The sequence below is a fragment of the Eptesicus fuscus genome, chromosome 3 (genome assembly GCF_027574615.1).
Source record: "Eptesicus fuscus isolate TK198812 chromosome 3, DD_ASM_mEF_20220401, whole genome shotgun sequence".
Taxonomy (NCBI): domain Eukaryota; kingdom Metazoa; phylum Chordata; class Mammalia; order Chiroptera; family Vespertilionidae; genus Eptesicus; species Eptesicus fuscus.
Window position 1 is genome coordinate 76065800 of NC_072475.1, and position 25126 is coordinate 76090925.

Sequence of the window (25126 nt, forward strand, 5' to 3'; positions counted from 1 at the left end):
ATCTGCATTTGAGCAAATATGAATATCATGATCCTCTGGTGTCTGGGACACAAGAAATAACATCCTTTGTCCCTGTCTCAGAAAACTTGTGTCTTCTGTCAGCAATAATGAATGTGTGGCAGCTAAATATTTAGCTTGTAAGTAGAGTAAAACCCAAAATGTTCCCATGTTTTTAACAGTTTCTTTCTTTCTTTTTAAAGTTAAATGTTTTTAATATATTTCATTATATGTATATATTAATATATAAAAAATTGGTTTTTAACAGAGAGGAAGGGAGAGGGATAGAGAGTTAGGAACATCGATCAGCTGCCTTCTGCACACCTCCTACAGGGGATGTACCCACAACCCAGGTACAACACTTGGCCGGAATTGAACCTGGGACCTTCCAGTCTGCAGGCCAGTGCTCTATCCACTGTGGAAAACCGGTTAGGGCAACAGTTGTTTTTTTTTTTTTTTTTTTTAATCCTCACTTGAGGACATTTTTTTCCATTGATTTTATTTTATTTTATTTTAAGAGAGATAGTGGAATGGGAGAAAGAGAGAAGCATCAATCTGAGAGAAGCACATTGATTGATTGTCTCCAGCATACTTGCTTACTGAGGCCCCAGATTGAGCCTGCAATCAAGGTACATGCGCTAGAACCTGACGCTTTGGTCTGAGGGCCAATGCTCCAACCACTGAGAAAACCCTGCCAGGGCGTAATAGTTTCTTTGAATGCTGGTTATCCTTTAGTTGTACCATGAAGTTAAATAGACTTAAAAGAAAAAAATAAACCTCTATATTCCCTGGCGGATGTCTCAGTTTGTTGAATGTCATCCCATGTGCCCAAAATGTGCTTGTTCAATTCACAGCCAAGGCAAGTGACTAGGTTGCAGGCTTGATTCCCAATGGGGGCATGCAGGAGGCAGCCAAAGAATTTTTCTCTCTTGAATCAATGTCTTTCTCTCTCCTTCTCTCTTAAATCAATAAAACACGTCTTTAAAAAGTAATTAAATAAATAAACCTCTATAATATGAAATTACAAACCACAAGTTACTCTTTATATGTACATATATATGAGTTTTTACATCCTTTAAATCCTAGGTAAGATTCTGTAAATATTTACCAAGTTTAATTTTTTAGAAATTTTTTTCGTACTTGTGTGACTAAAATATGGGCTATTTGTACATATGGTTTTGAGGTTAATATCATGAAAAGGGAGGTTACCAATGCAATTCAATCTGATTTCTTTTAAACTTCAATATCTGTAAAACTAAAGTTCTTACTATTTCACAAATGTCTTCCTTTACACAGAAATGAACCCATTGCAGACTAATTTGGTTTGAATAATATATTTAGTTTTAAAATCAATGCTGCTTTATTTGTGGATAATTTTCTTGTTGCTAGTGTATTTTTCTCATTGGTGTTTAGGAATAGATTATTCCGATAATTTGTAAAATGCTAAATTTATGTATCTCAAATAAAGCTGGTTTCAATATGGGGGGTTTTATGTTCAGTCTCAAGAGGTTAAAATTAAAGCAGTTAAGTTTAATATTTGACAAACTATTTTAAGTAGTTAATCTTTTACTATGGAGAGGCAAATTACTATCTCTTTTACTCTATCAACCCTTATTTCAAAAAGCTTACATTTATCTCAAATATTTGTTATATTCTCTACTAGTGTCATTTGGGAGGTCAGAATTTGACCCATACTTAGGTGTCAAATTGGTAAATTGTCCTCACATTGTGTTTTGCAAATAAACAAAGCTTTTAGCAGGTCTGCTGTAAATCAAATATTTCATGATTTCCCCACATTTCATAGTAAATCTTGAGACTCAAGTCAAAAGCATAGTTTTTATTCCTTCTTCATTATATTTGAGCCCTATTTTGAAAATTATCTTAATTTTATTGATTACTTATTATAGGGAAATACTCAGTCCTTAATTTAATGTATTAAAAATTAATGGAGCTGAGGACAATAGCATTGATTAGCCACTAATGTGTACATAACATACTGGCCACCTAAGTGATTTTTTTCTTGTGTAAATTATTTCTTTAAATTTCTTTATTGATTAAGTATAAATTCTTCACTTTAGATTCATTATCAGCCAGGAATACAAATGAATTTGTATATGACATTCAAAACTTTCTCTTTTTCATGCCTCAAAATTCATAGTTGAAAGTAGTGAGGCAAAACTCCATGCTGGTCAAAAAGAGTGGAAACTAATGCAGCAGCATTAGGGATTCAGAAATATTGACACCATTATTATGAGCATTTGTGAGCACAAAATTGACTTTATGCATTAGTCTAATAGTGTGTAGGTGTGATTTCAAGCACTGGAAAATGCTGCCAATGGTTAGGTGGGGTAAGAGTTCTTTACCCACAAAGGCAGGACCTACTGAAGGTAAAGAAGACTGAAGAAGGCTAAGTAATGGCCTGGTTCTAATGGAACTGCTAAGGTTTGGAAGTAAACACATATTGCTCTGAATGGAGAAGGCATATTCTGTGGTGGGTGGGATGTACAATGGAGCGACTATATAGAGTTCAAACCCTGTACAGAGCCCAGCAGTTTCCAGAAGATATAGCATGGCGCCTAACAGAGGCCAGGTGAATGAGACCTTTGGGCTTGACAAGAACAGGATTCTTGACAAGGTCCAGAGGCTTCCTCTTTTCCAAGCCTCTGGGGAAATGATAAAGAGTAGCAAAAGCGACAATGGCTTGTTGTAAAAATATATGAGATTATTCCTAATAGCGGGGGATATTCGATAAATGTTAGAATTGTAAGGAATTATGAGATGTTTTCAAATCCACACATATACACCAATATGCACCTCACATATAATCATGGTTGTACATTAGTTAAATAATACTGCGCATAAGATATAAATAGCAATACTATTTCTGTGAGACAAACATGGTTCTAAGCCTAGTTTTCTCAGGTATTGCTTAGCCTCACCCTAGACACATAAAATAATTGCCTTTCTAAATTCAATTTGCCTATCCTCTAGTTTTGATAAGGAGTAAATGAATAAAAGAAATTCAAGTTCATGGAAGAGTTTCCATTGCATAAAAGGGATCACTGTGGTCTATGGATGTGGCAGTCCTGCAGTCCTATGAATACTAGCTGGAGCCTGGAATGCACTGATGTCATGCACATGTCATGGAACACTGCTGAAACCATAGCGATGACTTGAATCATAACTGCCCTGGTGGTGTCCTAGGCACTGGTCAGAGCAGTGATTGCTGAAAGTAGAAGACTCTCAAGTGACTTGTTATTGATTGTAATTTGTTTATATTAATTGTGCTTGTTGTAATTTCATTCTTTATCATCATCAACTGACATTCTGAGAGTAGAGTTTGGGGGAGAAAGGTGCCTGATTTGACTGACTCTTTACAGAGTTGAACCATGAAACGAAATGAAAAAAAGAAACATCTGGAAAGTGAGTATTTCATAAAAACTGCAAGGATTTCAAGAGGTGTGTGTTAAGCACATCCTTGGGGAATAGGATAGCCAGGTACTGTTTTCTAAAAAGAGAATCCTAGTTGTAATGAGGAAGGGAGAGAGAGAGAGAGAGAGAGATAGGTGGGGAGAAAGTGACAGAGGGATAGGAAGGAAGGGAAAGGAGGAGAGATGGACGCAGGGATGGGAAGTGGGAGAAAGATGGAGACAGAGAGAAAGATAGGAGGGGGAGGGTGGAGGAGAGGGAGGAGAAGGAAGAGAAAGGAGAGGAGGGATGGGGAAAGAATTTTGAACACTTAAAACTGTTTCTGTAGAAATTAGAGTATAATGTCAGAAATAATTTATTTACCCAGGGGTAAAGATGAATTATTTTGTTAGGCTATGAAGATGTAAATGTGGGGCTCCTATGTGAAATGTAAGAAAAAATGGGACGCATTGGTGCGCTGGTGCGTGCACACTCACACACACACACACACACACACACACAAACACACACACACACAAAACACCTTGTAACAATGATGGTTTAATTAAGGAGATATTTTAGCTCTTTCTGGATAAATGGAAAACTGAAATAGTTTGGTTACTATGGAGATTGTAAGTAAACAAGTAACCACTATGAGGATGACCCTTGCTCAGTGGTGGGAAGAAGACAGAATGGAGCCAACCCCAAAGTTCCCACGGTAGCTCACATTCCTAAAGAGGACTGATATTTCCTTTTAAAAACATATATTTTATTGACTTTTTTACAGAGAGGAAGGGAGAGGGATAGAGAGTTAGAAACATTGATGAAAGAGAAACATTGATCAGCTGCCACCTGCACACTTGCCACTGAGTATGTGCCTGCAACCAAGGTACATGCCCTTGACTGTAATTGAACCTGGGACCCTTGAGTCCAGAGGTGGATGCTCTATCCACTGAGGCAAACTGGTTAGGGCAAGGACTGATATTTCTAACTTTTTTAGGATTTCTGCATCCTCCAATGAATCTTTGGAAAAGGCTATATTCATTTCACTTTAAAAAAAACAATAGTACATATTATAGACTAGAGGCCCGGCGCACGAAATCTGTGCACGGGTTTGTGTGCGGGGGGGTGTCCCTCAGACCAGCCTGCCCCTTCTCCAATCTGGGATCCCTCTCACAATCCAGGACTGTTGTTTCCCAACTGCTCACCTGCCTGCCTTCCTGATTGCCCCTAACCACTTCTGCCTGCCAGCCTAACCACCCCCTAACCACTCTGCTGCCAGCCTGATTGATGTCTAACTGCTCCCCTGCCAGTCTGTTTGGCCCCCAACTTCCTTCCTCTGCCAGCCTGGTCACCCTTAACTGCCCTTCCCTGCAGGCTTGATCGCCCCCAACTGCCCTCCTCTGCTGGCCATCTTGTAGTGGCCATCTTGTGTCTACATGGGGGGCAGCCATCTTTGACCACATGGGAGCAGCCATCTTGTGTGTTGGAGTGATGGTCAATCTGCATATTACTCTTTTATTAGACAGGATAGAGGCCTGGTGCGTGGGTGGGAGCTTACTGGTTTGCCCTGAAGGGTGGGGATTCCCTTGGGGTGTGGGGCAGCCTGAGCGAGGGGCCTGTGGTGGTTTGCAGGCCGGCCATGCCCCCTGGTGACCCAAGAGGAGGCCCTGGTATCTCGAATTTATTTACCTTCTACAATTGAAACTCTGTAGCCTGTAGCGGAGTCAAGCCTTGTGCTCGCTCCGTGGCCAGCAGCCATTTCTGTGGGGTTAATTCACCTTCTATAATTGAAACTTTGTAGCCTTAAGCAGAGGCCTGGGCTGGCCAGGGTGTGTGGAAAGCTTGGCTTCCTCTATTGCTGGAGAAACTCAAGCCTCCCTCATGCTCTCTCCATGGACTCAGCCATCTTGGTTGGGTTGATTTGCATAACCACTCCTGATTGGATGGTGGGTGTGGCCTGTGGGTGTGGTGTAGTGATGGTTAATTTGCATTTTACTATTTTATTAGATAGGATGTTATTGAACATAAACTATGAGACATGGAAAAATACAATCAAACCTATTCACATATACACACATACAGAACATTACACACATACAGAACATAAATAATCCAGGGAAAAAGTAGATATTAACCTGACATAATTGCCCACTATTTATGTACCAGGTCCATTTTTTTTTTGCCTCTCAAAAACACATATCTCTACTAGAGTAGATTAGTATTCAGTGACTAGTAAACAAGTGGATCTATTTCTTGCTTATATGATAAATTAGCACATATATGCAGGCCACTAGGGCAAGTCTCTTCCATGAGGTAATTCATGGGTCTGAGCTGATGTAAACTTTGTTATCATTAACATTCAGCTTTCAAATAGAAACCCCAAGATATCAACATGCCAGTAAATTAGGAAAAAGAAGAGCATGGTGGAAAGGGCATATGTTTCTATCCCTCCCCCCTCCATGCTTCTCCTCTTTCCCCATTGCACTCACTCCACCTTCTCTCTGGCCACCATAACACTGTTGTCTGTGTCTATGGGTCACTCATGTATTCTCTTTGACTAATCCCTTTACCTTCTTTCATCCTATCTTCCCCCTTCTCTCCTCTGACAACTGTCAGTCTGTTTCATGTATCCATATCTCTGTTTCTATTCTGTTTTTCAGTTTATTTTGTTCATTAGATAGCACATGTAAGAGAGCTCATATGATATTTGTCTTTCCCTGACTGGCTTATTTCACTTAGCATAATAATCTCTAGGTCTATCCATGCTGTCACAGAAGGTAGGATTTTTTTTATGACCATCTAGTATTTCATTGTGTAAATGTACCATAGATTTTTTAAAATTAATCTACTGATGTGCACTTAGGATGTTTCCAGATCTTGGCTCCAGTAAATAACACTTTACTGCAAATAGGGGTATATATATTCTTTCATATTGGTATTTCAATATTTTAGGCTATATTCCCAGAAGTGGGATTGCTGATTAAAAGGCAGTTGCATTTTACAATTTTTGAGGAAACTCCATAGTGTTTTCCACAGTGGCTGCACCAGTCTGCATTCCCACAAGTGCACTAAAGTGCCCTTGTTTTCACATCCTCACCAGCACTTGTTGTTTATGGGTTTATTGATGGTAGTCATTCTGGCAGGTATAAGGTGGTATTATGCTTTGTGACTTTTATTATTTTTAATTAGCTTTTTAGATAGAGGGAGAGAGAGAGAGAGAGAGAGAGAGAGAGAGAGAGAGAGAGAGAGAGAGAGAGAGAGATTGTTGTGAGAGTGGAACATAAATGAGCTGCTACTTGCATGCTCCCCAACCTGGGTCTATGCCCTGACTGGGAATCAAATCCAACCAACTGAGGCACACCAACCAGGGCTCATTGTGGTTTCTCCAAGCATTTCTCTGAAGATTAGTGATGTTGAGCATTTTTTCAGATGTCTATGGCCCATCTGTATGTCCTGTTTGGAAATGTGTCTATTCAGGTTTTTGCCAATTTTCATTGGGTTTTATTCCTCCTGTTTTATAATTTATTTATATATTTTGGAAATAAACCCTTTATGTGATGTAACATTGGTAACTATATTTTCCTATACAGTGGGTTTCCTCTTTATTTTGTTGATAGTTTCTTTTACTTGCAGAGGTTTTTTGTTTGTTTAATAGTTAGGTAAAATGCATAAATAATGAACATGCACCACATCTCTATTGTTTCTAATCTCTCAGCAAATCTGCAGCATAGACAAGGCAGTGGCACTAACTCCAGGCTGAAAGCATGGGCGACTTCTTCTTCCTCAGATGACTTATCCTGCATCCCCTTTAAAGACAAGCTAACTGGTGCTGTTAAGAGTGGATGATTGAATAGGATTTAAAGTGAGGTTGGGATCTTGGCAGAACCCAAAGTTAAGCTGAGTAGTACTGCCCAGTAGTTGACACAAGGCTGCCCAAGGCTATGGGGTGGGGAAGGGGGTTAATGAGAGGAAAAAGGTGACATATGTAATATTTTTAACAATAAAGAATTACTTAAAAAAAACACAACTTACCATTAAAAAACAAACAAACACACAAACACATTTGCATCCACTTTATTGTGATCAGCAATGGAAGTAATACATTCCTGGGAAAAGCACTTACAAGGACTGGAGCAAAAGGATGGAGATCAGTGGAGAACAGTGTTCTATTTGAGGAGATAATAGGAGAGGGATTAAAGTAATTAGATTTTTATCAGAGAAACATGGAAGAATATGTTCCTGTATGCCAGACAAGGACATGTTATATTATAAGGAACATGTGAAGCACTAACTTAAAATAGACATAAGTGGTAGAACCCTCAAGAACTTAACTTGAACTAGAGTACAGACATATGCAATCAAAGACCCCATCGCATCCATATCCTTTCATAGCCAATGTTTACATTCACAGGCAACCCTATCAGACCAATTTGCACTCATTCTCCCCATCATTCATTTCCTTATAGTCTTCCACAGGCTTCTAAATTTTCCATGCTCCATTTTGTCTGTACCATAGAAATTTCCCTGACTCTTAGCACACTAGATGAGTATCCATGTTTTTAATTTTTATGTAAGCAGAAGGGCACAATATAGCTTTGGTTCTGGTTTCTTTCTCTCATCATTATATTTGTATAATTTATTCATGTCGCATATGACTTTAGTTTGTTCATTCTATGTATACCATTGCATGAATATAATTTCTTTATTGATAATACTTTTCTGAGCATTTGGTTGCTTTCAGTCTGAATTACTTGAAAAGGTGATGCTCTGGGCATTATATTACATGTACTTTCAATAAAGATATTTCTTTTTGGTGAATATTTAACAGTTAGACTGCAAGTTCATAGCTTGCATATTCTATCTTAGCCCCTTTCAGAACTCAATTTTTCACCATTTGCTTTCTAAGGCAATCTCATGTTACTGCACACCTAATTTGCACACTCTTCTCTCTGCCATCTTTTTCAAAGCCCTGGTATTTTTTCTCTTATACAACTTGATTTTCACATCCTCACTTTCTTTAATTATTTCCTCACTTTACACAAATACACTAATTCAACTAGCTAGCTTCAAAGGGAATATTCTCAGTAATGACATTCCATATCTAAACTATGTAGTATGTAAAACACACACAAATCTATCAGTATAGGAAAAGCAATGTATACACTTAAATATGTGCTTACCTAACAAACAAAAACAAAGGATACATACCATCCACAGCCACACAAAATTTATCCCATATTCAGATTTTCAAACAACAAATTTATCACACATTACTTAATCTTAATATAATTTTAACCAACAAATTATGAATTTAAACACCAAACACATTACTTTACCTATACCACACTGCTAAAATGTGAATAATATATTTACCAGAAACATTCATAAGAGATGAAGATAATCTTAAACAGTTAAATAATGAGCATTGAGCTTTGTTAACAATGAAATGGGAACAGTGACATGAGAACAATGAATAGTTAATTTATTAAAATTATCCTTTTACAAATCTCTATATATGTACCTCAATTTAGATATCAATATAAATAGATATATATACATGCAGAATTATTCATAAAACTTGCACCACATATTCCCTAATGGTACAATTTTTTCATGAGGAATTGATATCCACATTTTAGTTCATGCTTACTATCTTTCAGACAAACTTCTAAATATATGGTAATCCATACACATCGCCATAAATATCACAAACAACATACCCAATATCAGGAACATCCACAAAACATAGTTTTAATAAGTCTTTATTTAGAGTTTGGGAGTAAATGGAATTTAATGGGAAAGCCATCTTAATTTGTATGAGAATCATTATCATGAGTGGTAATAATGCCTGACGTGTAATGTCCACTCAACATGTAGTTTTTCAATGAACATAGAACCACAAAATGCCTCATCTCAATGTGTTTTTTTATTCCATTGCCCAGGACCCTACAACATCCAACAGGATGCGCCTCAGCTTCGGTCATTCATTGCGGCCCCAGGCTGCAGTCAGTACTCTTCTGATGGCTCTTCTGAAAATTCTTCCTGTGACTCTTCATCATCCAATCTTGGTCATCATGATGCGGATGGTAAGGAATATACCAAGGCAGGATCTGAGCTTGGTCAAGAGATGGAGCCAAGCTTCTCAGCTCAGTATTTACTGATTCCACTTTCCCATCAAAAACAGGGAAGGTATTCAGGGCAGGGAGACTAGTAGTACTAAGGCTTCTGCAGAGGGACCAGCAGGGACTGTGCCTTCAAGCATAGGGCAAGATCGCTCAGCACACATTTCCAACATAACAGCACTGGGACAGCTGTGGCTGAGGTAGTGGACAGTGCTGATATGTGATTACAAATTTACTCAGAACCTGCCCCTCAGGTGAGCACAAACTCATATCCTCTTCACATGCTCATACATCTGTACTCCCCCATACCAAGTAACTCCCCATATCTCCTTTTTACTTTTTCTCTCAAATGCACAGTCCTGTATTCCGATTCTCTAGTAACATTACCTAGGTACACTCTTACCTTGATTCCTTCACACTCACCCAATTACACACTAAATCTATAAATAATTTACATGCAATCACACAGATGATCTGTTTTAAATCCCTACTTCAGGGTCAAACACTTGAAAACTCATATACCTTAAAGGAAATGAACTTTGATCTATTATCTTTCTAATCCATAAGCCACTTCAGCCACCAAGACTTTTACCATTCTCTTTTAAGAATATCAAAATCACTCATGGGATATATCCCAGAACATCCATACAATTCCACACAAACATACATACAATGTTATATCCTCATAATTACACCACGTAAATTCCTCAAATAAAGCATATCACACACATTGTTACACCTTGTAAACACCTCAAGTGAGGCGTACCACACACAGAATTCTGAAATATCACGCACAAACGTACTTTCACTCTACAGCTCCCATATGGCACGGCCATCTTACCTGCCACAGCCCTCGCACACACATTCTAGTTTCTAATGTTTGAAACTTTCTTTCCTAGGATTCTATCAATTACAACAAAATGTTCCGTATCTTGGGGAACTTAATATGCGTGAGTCCCTATCAGCATGTAAACGGAAGATCATGGATTGGTACCAAGAAGGTTTGTATAGTGATGCCTGTTTGTGGCGCATGCAATTTCCATTATTTTTCATTGTGTAAATGTAATTTCATGGTGAGAACTACCTTCAAGGTAAGTTGATAACTCTAATGTAATTGTATGTCCAGGTAGAAAGGAGACAGCAATCTCTGTTCCATTCAAAAATAATATTTTTTGCAAAACCAATCACCCATGACATATATTGACACAATGCATATTTCTGTGCATTTTATATTTTCCTGGGAATCTTTTTCCAGTTTCCATGAAGAGAGGGTTGTGTGTGAACACTGAACATGTCACATAGCAGACTCTTATTGTTTGTTTAATGGACAGATAAATACACAGATAACAAGCATGGTCCACATTTGTGTTATTTATATTTAATTACTCAGCAAAGTTGAATTTAAGAGAAGCTACTTTTCAGAACAGACACAAGGCAGTGGCCCTAAACCAAGGCCACTTTTTAGTTAATGCTTACTATATTTCAGACAAACTTCTAAATATATGATTATCCATACACATCACCAGAAATATCACATACAAGATACCCAATATCAGGGACATCCACCAAACACAGTTTTAATAAGTGTTTATTTAGAGTTTAGGAGTAAATGGAATTTTAAAAGGGAAAGCCATCTTACTTTGTATGAGAACCATTATCATGTGTGGTAATAATTCCTGACGTGTAATGTCCACTGAACGTGTAGTTTTTCAATTAAGACAGAACCACAAAATGTCTCATCTCAATGTGCTTTTTTATTCCATTGCCCAGGAAGCTGCAACTTTCAACAGATTGTGCCTCATCCTTTGTCATTCATGAAGTTTCTAGGCTGCAGTCAGGCAGCAGAAGAAAATACGAGCTCTTCTGAAAAGTACTCCTGTGACTATTCATCATCCAATCTTTCCGAACATGATGAGGATGGTAAGGAATATACAAAGGCAGGATCTGAGCTTGGTCAAGAGATGCAGCCATGCCTCTCAGCCCTTCCATCAAAAACAGGAAAGGAATTCAGGACAAGCAGACCGGTACTAAGGCTTCTGCAGAGGGACAATTAGGGAGTGTGCCTTCAAGCACAGGGCAAGATCGCTCAGCACACATTTCCAACATAACAGCACTGGGAGGTAGTGGACAGTGCTGACATGTGATTGCAAATTTACTCAGAACCTGCCCCTCAGGTGAGCACAAACTCATATCCTCTGCACACACACACAAGCTGTACTCCTTCATACCAGGTAACTCCCCATTTCTCCTTTTAACTTTTTCTCTTAAATGCACAGGCCTTCATTCCACACCTGTCTTCCCATTCTCTAGTAGCATTACCTAGGTACACTCTTACCTTGATTTGTTCACACTCACCCAATTACACACTAAATCTATAAATAATGTACATGCAATCACACAGATAATCTGTTTTAAATCACTCCTTCAGGATCAAACACTTGAAAACTCATATGCCTTAAAGAAAATAAATTTTATCTGTTATCTTTCTAATCCATAAGCCACTTCAGCCACCAAGACTTTTACCATTCTCTTTTACCAATATCAAAATTACTCATGGGATATATCCCAGAACATCCATACAACTCCACACAAACATACATACAATGCTATATCCTCATAATTATACCACGTAAATTCCTCAAATAAAGCATATCACACACATTGTTACACCTTGTAAACACCACAAGTGAGGCATACCACACACAGAATTCTGAAATATCACGCACAAACGTACTTTCACTCTACATGCTCCCATATGGCACGGCCATCTTACCTGCCACAGCCCTCGCACACACATTCTGGTTTATTAATGTTTGAAACTTTTTTGCAAGGACCATCAATTACAACAAAATGTTCCCTATCTTGTGGAACTTAATATGCCTGTGTCCCAGTCAGCATGGAAACGGAAGATCATGGATTGATTAGTACGTAGGAGGTTTGTATGGTGCTGCTTGTTAGTGGCACATGAAATTTCCGTTTTTTGTTTTTTTTTCATTGAATAAATGTAATCTCATGGTAAGAAGTTATCAAGGTAAGTTGATAACTCTAATGTAATTGTATGTCCAGGTAGAAAGGATACAGCAGTCTCTGTTCCATTTAAAAATAATAATATTTTTTACAAAACCAGTCACCTACGATATATATTGACACAATGCATATTTCTGTGCATTTTATATTTTCATGGGAAACATTTTCCAGTTTCTATGGAGAGAGGGCTGTGTGTGTTCACTGAACATGACACATAGCAGACTCTTATTGTTTGTTTAACGGACAGATAAATATACAGATAACAAGCATGGTACACATCTGTATTATTTTTATTTAATTGCTCAGCAAAGTTGAATTTAAGACAGATCAGACAGAAGGAGTGACCCTAATTCAAGGCCTGAAAGCATGGAAGGCCTCTTCTTCAGACAATGTATCCTCCATCTCTTCTAAAGACAGGCTAACTGGTGCTGGTAAGGAAGGATGAATAGCACACAAAGTTGGTGGGGATGTAGAGAGAACCCAGAGTTGAGCTGAGTGGTTCTGCCCATTAGTCAACACATGGCGGCTCAGTGCAAAAACTTAAACACTTTTGCATCATCTTCAATGTGATCAGCAGAAGAAGTAATGAATTCCAAGGAAACACACTGAAAACGATAAGAGCATGTGCAAGAAGATCTGTGGAGCACAGTGTTTTAATTGAGGAAATAGTAGGAGAGGACTTAAATGGATGAGAGTTTTATCAGAGAAAAATCTAAGAATATGTTTCTATGCATCAGACAAGGGCACGTTACGTTACAGTGAACCTGTGAAGCACTAATATCTTGAAATAGGCCAAAAGTGGTAGGATCCTCAAGAACATAACTTGAGCTAGAGTACAGACATATGCAATTAAAGACCCATCGCATCCATATACTTTCATAGCCAATGTTTACATTCACAGGCAACCCTATCAGACCAATTTACACTCATTCTCCCCATCATTCATTTCCTTATAGTCTTCCACAGGCTTCTAAATTTTCCATGCTCCATTTTGTCTGTACCATAGAAATTTCCCTCACTCTTAGCACACTAGATGAGAATCCATGCTTTTAATTTTTATGTAAGCAGAAGGGCACAATATATGCTTTGGTTCTGGTTTCTTTCATCATTATATTTGTATAATTTATTCATGTTGCATGTGAGTTTAGTTTGTTCATTCTATGTATACCATAGCATGAAAATAATTTCTTTATTGATCATACTATTCTGAGCATTTGGTTGCTTCCAGTCTAAATTACTTGAAAAGGTTATGTTCTGGGCATTATATTACATGTACTTTCAATAGGATATTTCTGTTTGGTGAATATTTAACAGTTAGACTGCTAGTGCTTAGCTTGCATATTCTATCTTAGCCCCTTTCAGAACTCAATTTTTCACCATTTGCTTTCTAAGACAATCTCATATTACTGCACACCTAATTTGCACACTCTTCTCTCTGCCATCTTTTTCAAAGCCCTGGTATTTTTTCTCTTATACAACTTGATTTTCGCATCCTCATTTTCTTTAATTATTTCCTCACTTTACACAAATACACTAATTTCACTAGCTAGTTTCAAAGGGAATATTCTCAGTAATAACGTACCATATCTAAACTATGTAGTATGTAAAACACACACAAATCTATCAGTATAGGAAAAGCAATGTACACACTTAAATATGTACTTACCTAACAAACAAAAACGAAGAATGCATACCATCCACAGTCACACAAAATTTATCCCATATTCTGCTTTTCAAATGACAAATTAATCATATATTATTTAATCATAATCAAATTTTAACCAACAAATTATGAATTTAAACACCAAACACTTTACTTTAACTAAAGCACACTGCTAAAATGTGAATAATATATTTACCAGAAACATTCATAAGAGATGAAGATAATCTTAAACAGTTAAATAATGAGCATTGAGCTTTGTTAACAATGAAATGGGAACAGTGACATGAGAACAATGAATAGTTAATTTATTAAAATTACCTTTTTACTTACCTATATATGTACCTCAAAATAGATATCAATATAAATAGATAGATATACATGAGAATGATTCAAAAAACTTGCACCACATATTCTCTAATGGTACAATTTTTTCATGAGAAATCAAGTTGATATCCACATTTTAGTTAATGCTTACTATCTTTCAGACAAACTTCTAAATATATAATAATCCATACACATCACCAAAAATATCACAAACAAGATACCCAATATCAGGGCCTTCCACCAAACACAGTTTTAATAAGTGTTTATTTAGAGTTTAGGAGTAAATGGAATTTTAAAAGGGAAAGCCATCTTACTTTGTATGAGAACCATTATCATGTGTGGTAATAATTCCTGACATGTAATGTCCACTGAACGTATAGTTTTTCAATTAACACAGAACCACAAAATGTCTCATCTCAATGTGCTTTTTTATTCCATTGCCCAGGAACCTGCACCTTTCAACAGGATGTGCCTCAGCATCAGTCATTTATGGAAGCTCCAGGCTGCAGTCAGGAAGAAGAAGAAAGTACATCTTCTTCTGAAGAGTCTTCCTGTGACTCTTCATCATCCAATCTTGGTCATCATGATGAGGATGGTAAGGAATATACAAAGGCAGGATCTGAGCGTGGTCCAGAGATGCAGCCAAGCCACTCAGCCCAGTATCTACTGATTTCACTTTCCCATCAAAAACAGGGAAGGATTTCAGGGCAAGCAGACCGGAACTAAGGCTTCTGCAGAGGGACAAGTAGGGAGTGTACCTTCAAGCACAGGGCAAGATCTCTCAGCACACATTTCCAACATAACAGCACTGGGACAGCTGTGGCTGAGGTAGTGGACAGTGCTGATATGTGATTGCAAATTTACTCAGAACCTGCCCCTCAGGTGAGCACAAACTCATATCCTCTTCACACACTCACACATCTGTACTCATTCATACCAGGTAACTCCCCATTTCTCCTTTTAAATTTTTCTCTTAAATGCACAGGCCTTCATTCCACACCTGTCTTCCCATTCTCTAGTAGCATTACCTAGGTACACTCTTACCTTGATTCCTTCACACTCACCCAATTACACACTAAATCTATAAATAATGTACATGCAATCACACAGATAATCTGTTTTAAATTCCTCCTTCAGGATCAAACACTTGAAAACTCATATGCCTTAAATAAATAAAATAAATTTTATCTGTTATCTTTCTAATCCATAAGCCACTTCAGCCACCAAGACTTTTACCATTCTCTTTTACTAATATCAAAATCACTCATGGGATATATCCCAGAACATCCAAACAACTCCACACAAACATACATACAATGCTATATCCTCATAATTATACCACGTAAATTCCTCAAATAAAGCATATCACACTTATTGTTACACCTTGTAAACACCACAAGTGAGGCATACCACACACAGAATTCTGAAATATCACGCATAAACGTACTTTCACTCTACATGCTCCCATATGGCACGGCCATCTTACCTGCCACAGCCCTCGCACACACATTCTAGTTTCTAATGTTTGAAACTTTCTTTCCTAGGATTCCAACAATTACAACAAAATGTTCCCTATCTTGGGAAACGTAATAAGCCTGTGTCCCAGTTTGCATTGAAACGGAAGATGATGGATTGGTACAGACGAGGTTTGTATGGTGATGCCAGCTAGTGATGCATGTAATTTTATTCTTTTTTTATTGTATAAATGTAATTTCATGGTGAGAACTACCTTCAAGGGAAACTGATACCTCTAATGTAATTGTATGTCCAGGTAGAAAGGAGACAGCAGTCTCTGTTCCATTAAAAAAATAATATTTTTCGCAAAACCAATCACCCACAATATATAGTGACAACATGCATATTTCTGTGCATTTTATATTTTCATGGGAACCATTTTCCAGTTTCCATGGAGAAAGGGCTGTGTGTGTACACTAAACATGTCACATAGCAGACTCTTATTGTTTCTTTAATGGACAGATAAATACACAGATAACAAGCATGGTCCACATCTGTATTATTTTTATTTAATTGCTCAGCGAAGTTGAATTTAAGAGAAGCTACTTTGCAGATCAGACAGAAGGAGTGACCCTAATTCACGGCCTGAAAGCACGGAAGGCCTCTTCTTCAGACAATGTATCCTCCATCTCTTGTAAAGACAGGCTAACTGGTGCTGGTAAGGAAGGATGAATAGTACACAAAGTTGGTGGGGATATAGAGAGAACCCAGTGTTGAGCTGAGTGGTTCTGCCTATTAGTCAACACATGTCTGCTCAGTGCAGAAACTCAAACACTTCTGCATCATCTTCAATGTGATCAGCAGAGGAAGCAATGTATTCCAAGGGAAAACACTCAAAAGGACTAGAGCATGTGCAAGAAGATCTGTGGAGAACAGTGTTCTATTTGAGGAAATAGTAGGAGAGGACTTAAATGGATGAGATTTTATCAGAGAAAAATCTATGAATATGTTTCTACTATGGTTCCTGTTGCAGGAAGAATCCTGCAATAGGGTTTCCTGCTGCACTCTACCCCTCCCCACCTGGGCTCCTCCCTTTTTCCCCGCCCCGCCTTCTCCGCCAGCCCGCCTGCTTTTCTCCCTTCTCTGCCAGCCTGCCTGCTTTTCTCCCTTCTCTGCCAGCCTGCCTCTGCTCCTCCCTTCTCCTCCCCCTGGCTTGCTTGCTTCTCCACAGCTTTGCTCCTTTCTGTAACTCTTGGCTTCTTTCTATGCTGTCTTCATATGCAAATTAACCGCCATCTTGGTTCAGGTAATTTGCATACACATCCTGATTGGTTGGTGGGTGTGATTTGGCTGGTGGGCGTTGCATTGGCGTAGCGAAGGTGCGGTCAATTTGCATATGTGTCTATTATTAGGTAGGATGAGTCAGACAAGGGCATGTTATGTTACAGTGAACCTGTGAAGCACTAACTTTAAAGGGCAAAAGTGTAGGATTCTCAAGAACTTAACTTGAGCGAGTGTACAGACATACGCAATTAAAGACCCCATCGCATCCATGTACTTTCATAGCCAAAGTTGACAATCACAAAGCATCCCTATCTGACCCATTTTGACTCATTCTCCCCGTCATTCATTTCCTTATATTATTCCACAGGCTTCTAAATTTTCCATGCTCCATATTGTCTGTACCATAGATATTTCCCTGACTCTTAGCACACTAGATGAGTATCCATGTTTTTAATTTTTATATAAGTGGAAGTGCCCAGTATATACTTTGGGTCTGGTTTCTTTCTCTCATCATTATATTTGTATAATTCACTCATGTTGCATTTGAGTTTAGTTTGTTCATTCTATGTATACCATTGCATGAATATAATTCTTTCTTTATCGATCATACTTTTTTGATAATTTGGTTGCTTTCAGTCTGAATTACTTGAAAAGATTATGTTCTGGGCATTATATTACATGTACTTTCAATAAGGATTTATTGTTTTTTGTGAATATTTAACAGTTAGACTGCACGTCCTCAGCTTATTCTATCTTAGCCCCTTTCAGAACTCAATTTTTCACCATTTGCTTTCTAAGGTAATCTCATGTTACTGCACACCTAAGTTTGTGCACTCTTCTCTGCACTCTCTGCCATCTTTTCAAAGCCCAGGATTCTTTCACTTATACAACTTGGTTTTCATATCCTCACATTCTTTAATTATTTCCTCAATTTTGCAAGTACACTAATTCTACTAATTTCAAAGGGAATATTTTTAGTAATAACATTGCATATCCAAACAACATAGTATGTAAAATACACACACACAAATTTATCAGTACAGGAAAAGCAATGTACACACATAAATATGTGCTTACCTAACACACCAATACAAAGTATACATACTATCCACAGTCACACAAAACTTATTCCATATTCAGATTTGTAGACAAATCAGTCACACATTACTTAATCTTGACCCAGTTTTAACCAACAAATTATTAACTTAAACACCAAACACATTACATTCACAATACCATACTGCTAAAATGTGAATAATATATTTACCAGAAACATTCATAAGAGATTACGATAATATTAAACAGTTTTATAATGAGCATTGAGTGATATTAACAACTAGTGGACTGTTGCATGAAATTCATGCATGGGGAGGGTGGATATCCCTCAGCCTGGTCTGCACCTTCTCAAATATGGGACCCCCTCAAAGGATGTCCTACTGCCACTTTACAGGGATCTGGCCTAAGCTGGCAGTCGAACATCCCTCTCGCAATCTGGGACTGCTGGCTCCTAACCGCTCAGCTGCCTGCCTGCTTGATTGCCCCGAACCACTCTGCCTGCTGGCCTGCTTACCCCAACCTTCTGCCCCCTCCTGCTTGCTGCCACCAACTGCTCCCCCTGTTATTCTGATCAACCACAACTGTCCACCACTGATGGCCTGCTCACCCCCAACTGGTCCCCCTTGCCAGCCTGATCACCCCCATTGGCCTGCCCACCAGCCTGATCACCCACAACTGCTATCCCATCCTGGCCTTATCACCCACAACTGCCTACCCCTTTTGGCCTCTAACCACCTCTAACTTGACCCTGCCACCATGGCTTGGTCCAGAAGAATGTCCGGAACATCTCCTGAAAGGTCTCCCAGTCTAAATAGCATATTACCCTTTTATTAGTATAGAGAGAGGCCAAGTGCCCAGGTGGAGGCTGGCTGGTTTACCCTGAAGGGTGTCCAAAATCAGGGTAGGGATTCCCTTGGGGCATGGGGTGGCCTGGGTTAGGGGTCTGTGGTGGTTTGCAGGACGGCCACTCTCCCATGAGTTGAGGGTCCCCACTGGAGGTGAGTGTCCAGCCTGGGTGAGGGGCTGATGGCTGTTTGCAGGCTGACCAAGCCTGCCCATCAGGGACACTCACCCCATGGGGGTTTGGCCAGCCTGGGTGAGGGGATGAAGGCCGTTTTCAGTCTGGCCACATGCCCTTCAGCGTGGGGTGCCCCACTGGGGTGCCTAGCGAGCCTGGGTGAGGGATTGATGGCCCTTTGAAGGCTGGCTAGGCCCCCTAGTGGGGGCTCTTTCTCCATGGGGGCATGGCCATCCTGGGTAAGGGACTGAGGGCCATTTTCAGCTTGGCCATGCACCCCAGTGACACAGGCTCCCAACCCTTTCTTCCTTTTTTTTTTTTTTTTTTGCCAGCCACTCCTGCAGGGCAGCCAGGGGAGGCTGGTAGCCTGGTTCACAACCCGGGACCCAGGCACTGAGCTGCTCCTTGAGTAGAGGTCAGGGTGGGTGGGAAGCTTGGCTTCTTCCATAGCCGGGGATAACCCATGCATCCTGCTCACTCCAGCTCTGTGGCCACCACCATTTTTGTTGGGTTAGTTTGCATACTTGCTACAGATTGGCTGGTGGGTGTACCAGAGGGAGAATCAATTTGCATGTTTCTCTTTTATTTGTGAAGATGACAGAGGAATAGGAACCATGGAAAGGAACAGTGAAATTTTGAATAAATTAACTATTCATAGTTAATTTATATAAATTATCTTTTTATGTATCTCTGTACATGTGCCTCAACATAGATATCAATATAAACAGATAGATATACATGCAGAATGATTCATAAAACTTGCACCGCATATTCTCTAATGGTCAACTTCTTCAAGAGGAAATCAAGTTGATATCCACATTTTATTTCCTGCGTACCATTTTTTAGGCATACTTCTAAGTATATGACAATCCATACACATCAACAGAAATATCACATACAATGTACTCAATCCCATTGACGTCAACCAAACACAGTTTTTATAAGTGTTTATTTAGAGTTTAGGCATAAATGGAATTTTAACTGGGAAAGCCATCTTAACTTGTATGGAACCATCATCATGTGTGGTAATAATGCCCGAGGTGTAATGTCCACTCAACATGTAGTTTTTCAATTTACACAGAACCACAAAATGCCTCATCTCAATGTGCTTTTTTATTCCATTGGCCAGGACCCTGCAACATTCAACAGTATGCTCCTCAGCCTCAGTCATTTATGGAGGCCCCAGGCCTTAGTCAGGCAGCAGGAGAAAATGCATTCTCCTCTGAATATTTCTCCTGTGTCTCCTCACCATCCAAGCTTCCCCATTATGATGTGGATGGTGAGGAATATACAAAGGCAGGATCTGAGCTTGGTGAAGTGATGCAGCTCAGCTGCTCTGCCCAGTCTCTACTGATTTCACTTTCCCATCAAAAACAGGAAGGGGATTCAGGGCAGGCAGACTAGTACTAAGGCTTCTGCAGAGGGACAAGTAGGGAGTGCACCTTCAACACAGAGCAAGATCGCTCAGCACACATTTCCAACATAACAGCACTGGGACAGCTGTGGCTGAGGTAGTGGACAGTGCTGATATGTGTTTGCAAATTTACTCAGAACCTGGCCTTCAGATGAGCACAGAATGATATCCTCTTCACATAATCACAGAACTGTACTCCTTCATACCATGTAACTCCCCATTTCTCCTTTTAACTTTTTCTCTCAAATACACAGGCCTTCATTCAACTCCTGTCTTCTCATTTCCAAGTAGCATTACCTAGGTACACTCTTACCTTGATTCCTTCACACTCACCCAATTGCACACTAAATCTATAATTTACATACATTCACACAGATAATCTGTTTTAAATCCCTCCTTCCAAGTCAAACATTTAAAACCTCATATGCCTTAAAGGAAATGAACTTTTTCTGTTACCTTTCAAATCCATAAAACACTTCAGCCACCAAATCTTTTTCCATTCTCTTTTACAATATCAAAAACAATCATGGGATATATCCCAGAACATCCGTACTACTCAACACAAACATACATACAATGCTATATCCTCATAATTTCACCACATAAATTCCTCAAATAAAGCATATCACACATATTGTTACACCTTGTAAACACCACAAGTGAGGCATACCACACACAGAATTCTGAAATATCACGCATAAACGTACTTTCACTCTACATGCTCCCATATGGCACGGCCATCTTACCTGCCACAGCCCTCGCACACACATTCTAGTTTCTAATGTTTGAAACTTTCTTTCCTAGGATTCCAACAATTACAACAAAATGTTCCCTATCTTGGGAAACGTAATAAGCCTGTGTCCCAGTTTGCATTGAAACGGAAGATGATGGATTGGTACAGACGAGGTTTGTATGGTGATGCCAGTTAGTGATGCATGTAATTTTATTCTTTTTTTATTGTATAAATGTAATTTCATGGTGAGAACTACCTTCAAGGGAAACTGATACCTCTAATGTAATTGTATGTCCAGGTAGAAAGGAGACAGCAGTCTCTGTTCCATTAAAAAAATAATATTTTTCGCAAAACCAATCACCCACGATATATAGTGACAACATGCATATTTCTGTGCATTTTATATTTTCATGGGAACCATTTTCCAGTTTCCATGGAGAGAGGGCTGTGTGTGTACACTAAACATGTCACTTAGCAGACTCTTATTGTTTCTTTAATGGACAGATAAATACACAGATAACAAGCATGGTCCACATCTGTATTATTTTTATTTAATTGCTCAGCGAAGTTGAATTTAAGAGAAGCTACTTTGCAGATCAGACAGAAGGAGTGACCCTAATTCACGGCCTGAAAGCACGGAAGGCCTCTTCTTCAGACAATGTATCCTCCATCTCTTGTAAAGACAGGCTAACTGGTGCTGGTAAGGAAGGATGAATAGCACACAAAGTTGGTGGGGATGTAGAGAGAACCCAGAGTTGAGCTGAGTGGTTCTGCCCATTAGTGAACACATGTCTGCTCAGTGCAGAAACTCAAACACTTCTGCATCATCTTCAATGTGATCAGCAGAGGAAGTAATGTATTCCAAGGGAAAACACTCAAAAGGACTAGAGCATGTGCAAGAAGATCTGTGGAGAACAGTGTTCTATTTGAGGAAATAGTAGGAGAGGACTTAAATGGATGAGAATTTTATCAGAGAAAAATGGGATAGTATGTGCCTATGAGTCAAACAAGGGCATGTTATGTTACAGTGAAGCATTAATAACTTAAAACAATACAAGTGGCAAGATATTCAAGACTGAACTTGAGTACAGAAAAACCCAGTTGAAGATCACATCACATCACATCCGTATATTTTCATAGGCAATGTTTTACATTCATAGTCATCCCTTATCCCTTGCATTGTACTCACTCTCTCCATCATTCATTACCTTATAGTCTTCCAAGTCCATCTACATTCTCCATGATCTCTTATTGTCTGTACCAAACAAGGAGTTATAATTTCTCTGACTCCTAACACACTAGATGAGCATTTGTTTTTAAATTTCATTATACAGAAGGGCACAATATGTACTTTGTGTCTGATCACTATCTATCATCTTTATATTTGTGTGATTTATTCACATTGCATTTGATGTTATTTTGCTCATTCTATATACCACTGCATGAATATAATTTCTTTATTGATTATACTTTTCTGAGCATTTGGATTGCTATGATCCTAGGATTACTTAAAAAGTTGATGTTCTGAACATCCTATTACATGTGTGTGTGTTTTCAATATGGACACATTTCATTGTTGAATGCTTAAGAGTTAGTCTGCTAGGCCTGAGTTCCCATATTCAGTTTTCGTCCCTTCATAACTCAATTTTTCACACTTTACTTTCTAATGCAATCTCATATTACTGCACAGCTTGTTTAAAAACACTTCTCCTCACTCTCTGCCATCTTTTTCAAAGCCCATGTATTCTTTCTCTTATATATCTTGATTTTCACATCCTCACATTCTTTAATAATTTCCTTGCATTTGGCAAATACACTCATTCCACCAATCTCACAGAGAATATTCTCAGTAATAACATACAATACCTAAACTACATGAAATTTTAAAACACAGAGAAGTTCCATAATAATAGGAAAAGCAATCTACATACATAAACATGTGTTGAACTAACACAGAGACACAAAGTACACATACTATCCTCATTCACACAAAACTCATCCCATATTCAGATTTGCAAAGAACAAATCAATCACACATTAGTCAATCTTAACCCAGTTTTAACCAACAAATTATGAACTTAAACACTAAGCACGTTACACTCACTATATCATACTGCTAAAAATGGAAATATATTTCCCATACACATTAATCAGACATGATGATAATTTTAAACAATTAAATAATGAGCATTGAGCTTTGTTAACAATGAAAAAATGAATGGTGACATAACAATTAGCTAATTTCTTAAAAAAATAAAAATTTATCTTTTTACATCTCTATTTATAACTCAATATAGATATCAATAAAAATAGATACATATGCATCCAGAACGTTTCTTGAAACTTGTACCTTAGATTCCCTATTGGTACAATTTTTTATTAGAAAATAGAGTTGATATCCATGTTGTAGTTCCTGCATACTGTCCTTCAAGTGTGGTTCTAAGTTTTTGATAATCCATATAGATTACTAAAAAAAGATCACATACAAGATACTCACTCCCACTGACATCCACCAAACTCACCATTTAATGTGTTTAATTATAGTTTGGAATAAAGGGAATTTTAAATGGAAAGTGTACTTAATTTCTGTGAGAGTAATGTCATGTGAAGTGATAATGCCTGACATATAATGTCCACCCAACATGTAGTTTTTGAATTGACACAGACCCCTAAAATGCCTCATCTCAATGTTCTTTTTTATTCCATTGCCCAGGACCCTCCAACATTCAACAGGATACTCCTCGGCCTGAGTCCCATGTGGAGGCCCCAGGCTGTAGTCAGGAAGGAAGAGAAAATACATCATCCTCTGAATATTGCTCTTGTGTCTCCTCATCATACGAGCTTCCGTGTTATGATGAGGATGGTAAGGAATAAACAAAGGTGGGACTTGGGTTTGGTCAAGTGATGCAGCTCAGCTGCTCAGCCTACTCTCTACTTAGTTCACTTTCGCCTCAAAACCAGGAGAGGGCTTCAGGGCAGATGACTAGTACTAAGGCTTCTGAAGAGGGACCAGTAGGGAGTGTGCCTTCCAGTACAGGGCAAGGTCCCTCAGCACCAATTTTCAATATAGCAGCAGAGGGACGGCTGTGGTTGGGGTACTGGGCAGGGCTGACATGTGTATGGGAGTTCACTCAGAACCTTCTCCCCAATGAGCACAAACTCGGATCTTCACACACTCATACATCTGTACTCCTTCATATAAGCTATTGCCCCATTTCTCCTTCTTTTCACTTGTTCTCTCAAATACACAGGCCTTTATTCCCTATCTCTAATAGCATTACTAGATACACCCTTACCTTCATTCCTTCACACAAGCATTTTCAGACTCACGCATTTACCCCATCACATAGCTAGCCTGTTTAGGTCAAACTCGAAAAAATGTTCATGTCCTGAAGGAAATTAATTTTCTTCTGCTTTGTCTCTAACCATATGGCACATCAGCTGCCAGCACTTGAGACCTTCATGAGCTGAACATTCTGGAAGCTCATACACACATCCTCTAACAATCTCAGTCTCACAATCTCATAGTAATACTCGGTACCACTCTTGCACTGCTCACATGTTCTATCATAACATATAACAAACATGCACACACTCATTAGCCATCGCCTTTTAGCAACAT

The 25126-nt window shown here is 38.7% G+C and overlaps 1 protein-coding gene across 1 annotated transcript in view; it reads left to right on the top strand.

Moving 5' to 3' along the window:
* The first annotated feature begins 3386 nt into the window (after nucleotides 1-3386).
* Nucleotides 3387-25126, top strand: part of LOC129147489 (uncharacterized) — a 52416-nt gene continuing 30676 nt past the window's right edge. The window contains exons 1-9 of the mRNA XM_054709881.1: nucleotides 3387-3420; nucleotides 9351-9494; nucleotides 10430-10531; nucleotides 11301-11450; nucleotides 14990-15139; nucleotides 16089-16190; nucleotides 21576-21666; nucleotides 22068-22204; nucleotides 24218-24367. Of these exons, the coding sequence (XP_054565856.1) occupies nucleotides 3387-3420; nucleotides 9351-9494; nucleotides 10430-10531; nucleotides 11301-11450; nucleotides 14990-15139; nucleotides 16089-16190; nucleotides 21576-21666; nucleotides 22068-22204; nucleotides 24218-24367 (1060 nt within the window). The remainder of the gene's footprint in view (nucleotides 3421-9350; nucleotides 9495-10429; nucleotides 10532-11300; nucleotides 11451-14989; nucleotides 15140-16088; nucleotides 16191-21575; nucleotides 21667-22067; nucleotides 22205-24217; nucleotides 24368-25126) is intronic.